Here is a 7,957-nt window from a genome sequence, read left to right on the forward strand (position 1 = left end):
TAGCATCTGTAGCATTTTTCATTTGGTGGTCAATTCAAAACTAAGTGGTTGTGCATTCGAGTATTCTATCACTCACCTTCAGAATGTCTCCTTTGCGGAAGCTGAGCTCATCTTCTGCTGTGCCATTGAAGTCATACTTTCCTCTGGCCTCCATGGCGAAATACGGAGAGGTTGAACAAAGGGAAGTGTCAAGCTGCCATAAATGGGAAGAGATAGAAAAAGTTTTGAGAAACCAGGGTGAGAAAATGAAGAAAATAAAGAGTAAACGTGTAAACCTCACGCTTGTGAGAAACCAGGGAGGTTAAACACCTGCTAATGTTCTAGTGAAGCAAAACCAAACGGCTGTGGTTAGCTTGCTAGTGACATTTGTATGCATTGCAAATGTGAGCTTTTACTAAAGTGGAGCACTCACAAAAAAAAAAGAAAGAAAGAAAAAGGTTTTAATAGGGGAAAACAATATAGAAATAAATGAAGCAGGCAATTAATGTATTATTAACCCATAATTGGGAAAGAAAAGGTCACATCTTACTCTAATACACTGTCTGTGATCTGAGGATGTTGAGACACTTGTTTCAATAGTCCATCACACCTCCACCTAAAGAAAACACAGAAACAGGCCAAAATTAACAAACCAAAATGAATGGAAGATGTAGTCCACATGAATGTGTCCTAGGTCTTGGGTTCCAGGTCTTGTGAAGTCGGATGAATCCTTTTGAGTGGGAAACAGATACATTTTAAGTCATTATTTACTGATTTTTATTTAAGCTTTTTAATCTTTTCTTGGCGAGAACCCCATCCCCCCGTTATCTTTGCACAGAAGTTATTCTAAGTTTTCCACCAAGTTGGTTGATGATCATTTTAACCAGATTGGTTGAGAAGTTTAAAGGTGCTCTCTGTTCTCCTCTGAATTGGGCTTTTCAGAGTGAAGAGGAAAGAAAGGGATGCTGGTAATCAGGATCATTTCCATTAGGATCGGGGGAAGGAGGAAATGCAGATTAAATTATATTTAATTACTACAGTATGATGCATGTCCTTGCCCATCCTCCATTTGAGATGGTGACTGTACAAGGAGAAAACACATGCGCAAACAACAAATGTGGCTTTGGCTCCCTATAAGACGAACTTTGCAGAAGTAAACAACCTTTTAACCCTTCATTACCTTTTAACCCTTAGCCGAACACAGGTTCATAGGTGATGTTTAAAGTTTAATATTTCATACACTTACTTATCATTATTCACTAATAATGATCTCATCTGCTGCTGTGGACTATTGTTCTAAAACTTTACTACTTTTTGTCATTTTTGAAACTCAACAACCATCCATCATCATGTGTGAATAGTCTGACTCTGACTTTTCTTTTAATCGGTTTACTAAACTGTTGTTTTTGGTGAACTATCCCCATAAGTTTCACAATATATATAATAATTTAATGCATATTATTTAACAAAGAAGTAACCTCTGTAAACAGCAGTCAAGGGGACATATCACACATATTTTTTCCCTCTTTAGTCTTGTAAATAAAAACTGAAATGTGACTGTTTTTGTTTTTTACTATCACTGGCCAGTACCCTAACATACAAAATCTGAAAGGTACTTGATTTGTACCCTATTTGCCCCTAAATTAGTACCAGGAGACAGTTTTGTACCTTTTTTTCTATGAGTGTAGCATTTCACTGCATTTTATTTTCAATATAATTTTATCTCTTATAAAGAAGAAAATGTTTTGCTTCATTGTCATTCAGTACGTCAGGCTCAGGCTCTTTGATTCCTCATAATACATAGGTTATTTTCTTACAGAACTGCTAATGATAATGATCTGCAGCTAGGGTTGGGTGCTATACTGGTATGAAAGTGACTACCGGTATTATTTTGTATGCTGCCTGTAACTACTTTCACCTTGAGTTTCATTAAAAATAATCGCACGCCTCAGAACGTTCGTCAGCCAATCAGATTCAATCATTCAACTGCCCGTAGTATAAATGGTTATTTATTTCTTTTAAGCTTTCTTGCATTTACATGGGAACATTCTAGAGGTTTCCGTAACATTCTGTAATATTCTAGTGCTTTCTGGAATATTCCAGAACATTGTGGGACTAGTCATAAAAAGATAAAATGCATGAGTAATAAAAGATTAGCTTGTATACATTTTCAACATATATTTTATTTTTCATGAGCACTGTTAATGATATGTGAGCTTCATATTCAGTATGTCAAACACCATAATGAAACATTAAAAATAGAAGCGGAACAAAACTTTTCTGAATATTTGTTTAACAGCATAATTCTGTCAGTTAAATCTCCTGTGATGTTTTTGGCCTTATATTGAAGATGGTGTGCTGGTTTTCAGTGTCCTACTCCGACATAGTTTTCGATGTCACCTATTTTCAATTTGTCAAGATTACACTGAGCCACACTGTGAGACATGGATTTGCAGTCATCCGTCCCTCCCTCTCTCCCTCTCCCCTCTGGCCTTGTGAAAAACCATTTCTCAGATGAGCAGCGATTAGATGTGAGAGCTGATGTGTCAGTCATGCTAATGTGCTCTGTCAGTTCCACAGTGCTCAGTTATCTTTGCCTAAACTGAGCTCTTGTCGAACTGCAGGCAGGGACAGAGGAGACCCGATGATGCATGTTCAAAAAGCAACAAATTAACATGAAATAAAGTGCAAATTGGGCCACATATGCTAATTGGAAACATAATTTATTCCCTGACTGTAAGTGTTACAGAAACACTGTCTGTTCTCTCTTCTTTAATGACGTATAATTATTGAAGTTTGTGAAGGGGAGAGCTGTTTTGTTTTGGTTTTGTGGATTAAACAGACTTAATTTGACTATGAAAGAGAAAGAGATTGCATATAATGAGTGAGACAAAAAGACAGAGAATAAATTACAGCAAATTAGATTAGATCCGTTCTTTGCATAGAGATACTTCAATTAAAGGCAGCTAATATTTCAAAGTTTTTCAGAAAGCAAAAACCTTTTTATATTCAGGGTCCAAAAGTTCATACTGAAAATAAGATATCCAAAATCCAATTCAAACTTACAAAAACAAAACCGTTATTATTTAAAATGAGGTACGACATATTCCAGGCTCTACTAGGTCATTAATCAAAAAGGTAGATTTGTGACACTGATCATGTGAGTCTATACACATGGACAGAGGTTTTCTCTTCAATCCAAGCTCAAGATTGTCTTTGGATTGGTCTCAAATCATGTTGGAGAACATGATCATCAGGTTTATTTAAATCATGCTGCTGTCAATAAGCAAAAGAGGAACAAACCAAACACTAAGAAATTATGAAATTCATTGGCATTAATAGTGAAATTCAAATCTGCCGTTTTTTTTCTGATAGGAATTGTTATGATTATGATTCTGATAGCAATGATTAAATAATCCTTTACAAACTTAGTACTGTTGAACCTGTCACATTTCATCTGCCGTCCACTCCCTATCATACTCTGTCAAACAGCATCTGTGATATCAAGATAACACGACTAAACCCATATGAAGAAACCTAAATGCAAATGAAAACACAGCATTTTGCAAATATTTGTTGTAAACCGATTTTCCTGTTTTTCCCCTAACCTTGAAGCACAGACCTCAGGGTTCATGCAAACATGGCTAGATCAGAACAGACATTACCAGGAAGGAAGGCAAAAAAACAAATAGCAATTTAAAGACTGAAAGCTGATTTGTCTGTTGTGACAGAGGGTAGTTGTTTTATGGATAAACACTGAGCTTTAGTCTCGTTCCCTCGATAGATGGTCTCTTTGTGTTAGTGCTGCTATGCCGTGGCCTAGTGCTTTTATACTTTACGAATATACTGTATGGTCACAGAGTATGTACAAGTAAAACAAAATGAAAAAAAATTGCACAATTTTGTATGTAATTTAAGAGTTGATCATAAGATACAATTTACATTTTAGAAATAGGGAAATTAGACGGGCTTCTGTTGTAGGCTATATATTCCAAATGAGTTCTACATTCCCTTGTTTGGATGATAGCCTATGTGTGTGTGTGTGTGTGTTTGGACAACAACCACTTCTTTAATATTACTGATTTACAGTAGTCAATACTACTCAAAACTACAGTATAAAACCACATACTTGGAATTATGGGGATTAAGTAACGACCAACCGTCTTGTAAACCTTGAATTCTACATACTATTTAGCTATTTCTAAAAGGTATTTGAGTTTCCAATACTACCAGTGTTGGACATTGTCTGCTCTTCTTTCACTATCCTGGCCAACAATAATATTTGAAGTTAATTTCATACAGTATCTACGTACGCACACTTGCCTAAAAAACTAATTTGGCGCATGTATGACGTCATTAAATCAACAGTGTTTCACATGTCTTTAAAATAACACGTTAGTATCAACTGAAACATAAATGCGCCAAGCTTTAAGGCCAGTAGTGAACAGTTTAAACGAGCATCTTGTGTCAACGCGCCCGCAGAGTGCTGCAACTGTCAAACTTCACACATCTGGTAACTGCAACTTTGAAATAAAACTAGAGGCAAACCAAATTACTTTACCGTAGTCTCGCTGTTTCACTGTCCGACAACGAATAAAACACGAACCACCTGGAGCGGAATTGTCACCAAAATGTCTCAAATCACCAGTGGCTACTCAACTGTTAATCCGCTACCTGCACGCGCGTACCCGTGTGGCCGCGTCTCGAGGCTCTGCTTGGAACACCACGCACTCTCGAGAACGAGCGGAACCGTTGTCTCCGCCCCCTTGAAAAAGGCAATGTAACAGAACTCTGAATCACCATGCGAAATATTCAAACACTTTCAGTTTTGTTGAACGTATTTTTTTTTTTTTTTTATAAAATACTGTCATTCATTTTTTTTTTCTTTTTGGAGATCTTCTTGCACAACCCGATATTGTATTTTTGGTAGCCTACCACCTTAGCTAAATGACTATCTAATAGACGTTTTAAACAATAAATTAAGCTTTTTGTATCATATTTTTTAATTTCTAAATATACGATTATCTTTTAATGTAAATTTGGTGGTTACCGAAACACTTTGAAACCATTTTTAAAACGTATAACTCAATGTAAATGGAACACCCCAAAGCTATTTATTGTGATATATAACTTTTTAAAACATCATACTGGTTTGTGTGTGTGTGTCCATAGTTAGCCTGATACGCAAATTCCTATTTTTTTTATTATTATTATTTCTGGTAAATGTTAAATAACTGTGTCTTCATGAGTAACATCTGCACTTAGAGAGAATGATCACACAAATTCTGCACTTTTGCTCGAGTGGCAAAGCATGTGGCAGGAAACCCAGCTGAGATCAACTTGCTGGAAATGTGTGGTTTATCTCGCTCTCTTTCTCTCTCCAACACACCATATAAGAATGCTCGTTTCTATCTAAGCAGTTTGCAACACCCAGACATTTTTATCAAGCACATACAATTTGATTGAGCTGGTTCCTGCTCAAGTTCATGGATGTTCAAGCTTTGATAATACGGTCCAGGTTAGGAAAAAATGTGCTCATAGCATATGTGCTTATGGTAGTTTGGTGAGGTTCCCCCTGCGCAAACCTTTTATGCACCTGCAGGAATCATGTCAACACCTCAAGCCATATAAAATGCATTTGCATTACACAAAAAACAAGTTTAGTTTTAACAAAATGGCAAAAAAGTACAGAGAGGTAGACAAGAAAAATGTGACCCCTTTTCCAAGAATCCTCTGAAATGGCTGTTGTTTAATATCCAGGTGGATCTGAGCTTCGGTAACTCTGGGCTAACTCCTATTCTAACTATCCTTCTGACAAATATCCTTCCTTGTCTGTCAATTATTAAGTTACGCTTCCTGACAGAACGCAGAACATGACCTCAGAAAGGTCAGAATGCAGAAGTAAATGGAATTCCACTGCCGTATCCGGACCGTTTGTTATATAATGATTGTCCAGTACTCTCGCATGCCATTATGTGTTGGTCACTCAGCTGGTCATGCTTGGCTTGATGTACAGTAAAGGTCCTAAAAGGTATCAATTTAGCAAGGTTAAGAGTCAGATAAGATAGAAATATCTCCTATAAATTTGACAGTAGTTTTTTTTACAGTGTGCATGTGCTGGAGAATTAAGATGCATATAGTACACTCCTGTGAAATGTAGTTTGTAGGTTTGAGTATGAAGTTAAGCACTTTTATCAGCACATTATGTGCTTCTTGACTGTAAGATTGCTCTGATAAAACTAGTCAGAACATGTTTTTGTTTTGTTTTTTTCTGCACAGAATGAGGCGAAGATGGTGGGGAGCTGTTAACGTTCTCTTCTGGGGTGGGGGGGGGGGTCTTTTTTTGTCTCAGCAATGGATTGAGTCACAGAACTGGCATTTATTGTGAGGTGATTTTATAATTGCGTTTCATTAGTTGGCGAATAATTCTATGTTCCTTCAGGAATAAAATGAGCTCTGGTGCTATTGATATTTACAAATTTAAACAGCAGCTCTGAAAGCAATTTCAACACCACATGACCTTGCTTTGGCAGAAAGGTGATTATTTCCATTTTATGCATCTTGAAATGTATGCTTCACTATACAGTCAGCAGTGTATGAGAAAAGACTAAGAAGTAGTTTTGAGACCTGATTGAGATGTTATCTCATTAACACTTCTGTCTAATATATCTGGCAGAGGGCATCTACAACAGCATCCTGCTTCCTTTCTTCAGTGGGAACCACAAGATACAAGCTCACACCTGGGAGAGAACACACATCAGTAATACTGGTTGAGGAATAAGAGTTTGTGCAAGGGATGATGATTACATGATTTTGTGCCTTTTCTATGCCACTTTGAGTCACACCACAGACAGATGCCCCCAAACACAGTCAAAAATTGTTATCAAGTGTGCTCATACATGGGAATCTCAGTTTTGCTCAGTTTTGTTTTTTGTTGGACGTTTGATGTCATTTCAGAACTTTCAATTTTTCAAAGAGCAACTGAACAAACAATTAAAGCAAGAGACCATCTTAAAATGTAACAGCATTACGTTTCATTAGAAGTAGATGATTTATTGACGATGTCTTTTGACTATACAGTACATACGAAATGACTGTAACACAAATCACTATTTTATCCCAAATGAATGAATTAAATCACATAACTTAATCAGTGTATATGTACCGTAGTCTGTTTGCACTTCAGAGTATATTTCTGTTTGCAATCCTTCGTGCTTTGAGACACACATAGACAAGTTATCTGACACATATTGTGTATCTAAATGCTTTCCAAAAGACTGGCCTGGTAAGAGGTAAGATAAAAATTTGATCGAATTATCAAATCATTATTTATTTATTGTCCACTATAAGAACATTCCGCATAAACATACACAGCAATTTAAAAGTTTGTGGTCATTAGTCTTTTTTTAATTTATTTTTTTATTCAGCAGTGATTAAGTAAACGCATCAAAAGTAAAATATGAAAATATGAAAATAAAGACTTTTACATAAAAAAGTGTTATTTTTTAACTTTCTATTAATCAAATAATCCTGATTCCCGATGGTCTTATTAAGCAGCATACCTGCTGTCAACTCTGATAAAAATAATAATTATTACTTGAGGACCAAATCATTTTATTAGAATGATTTCTGAAGCATCATGGGAGACTGGAGTAATGACTGCTTGAAATTCAGCTTTGCCATCACACAAAAGAAAGTACTTTATATTTGAATATATTGGAAAAAAATTCAATAATATTTCACAGTATTAAAATTTTTACTGTATTTTTGTAAAAATAAATGCAGTCATGGAGGGCACAAGAGACTTCTTGACAAAAAAAGTCTTACTGACACAATATCTATGCGTTCCTAGACGGAAGGTATTAGGCAATTTCCTGGTTATATATGCAATCCAGTTCCTGGTGTGCAATGTTTTATGGCAACATGAGAACGAAGTGAGTGAGACACGTCTTTTTCTCTGTTTGAAATCCTGCCTGCT

The 7,957-nt window shown here is 36.1% G+C and overlaps 1 protein-coding gene across 1 annotated transcript in view; it reads right to left on the reverse strand.

The window, feature by feature from the left end:
• Nucleotides 1–4,721, reverse strand: part of LOC113042885 (GRB2-related adapter protein-like) — a 9,135-nt gene extending 4,414 nt beyond the window's left edge. The window contains exons 1-3 of the mRNA XM_026201887.1: nucleotides 4,541–4,721; nucleotides 530–595; nucleotides 77–193 (exon numbers count right to left, since the gene is read on the reverse strand). Of these exons, the coding sequence (XP_026057672.1) occupies nucleotides 77–154 (78 nt within the window). The 5' untranslated portion in view covers nucleotides 155–193; nucleotides 530–595; nucleotides 4,541–4,721. The remainder of the gene's footprint in view (nucleotides 1–76; nucleotides 194–529; nucleotides 596–4,540) is intronic.
• Between the last annotated feature and the right edge of the window lie 3,236 nt (nucleotides 4,722–7,957).

This window comes from Carassius auratus, chromosome 3 (assembly GCF_003368295.1).
Source record: "Carassius auratus strain Wakin chromosome 3, ASM336829v1, whole genome shotgun sequence".
Taxonomy (NCBI): Eukaryota; Metazoa; Chordata; class Actinopteri; order Cypriniformes; family Cyprinidae; genus Carassius; species Carassius auratus.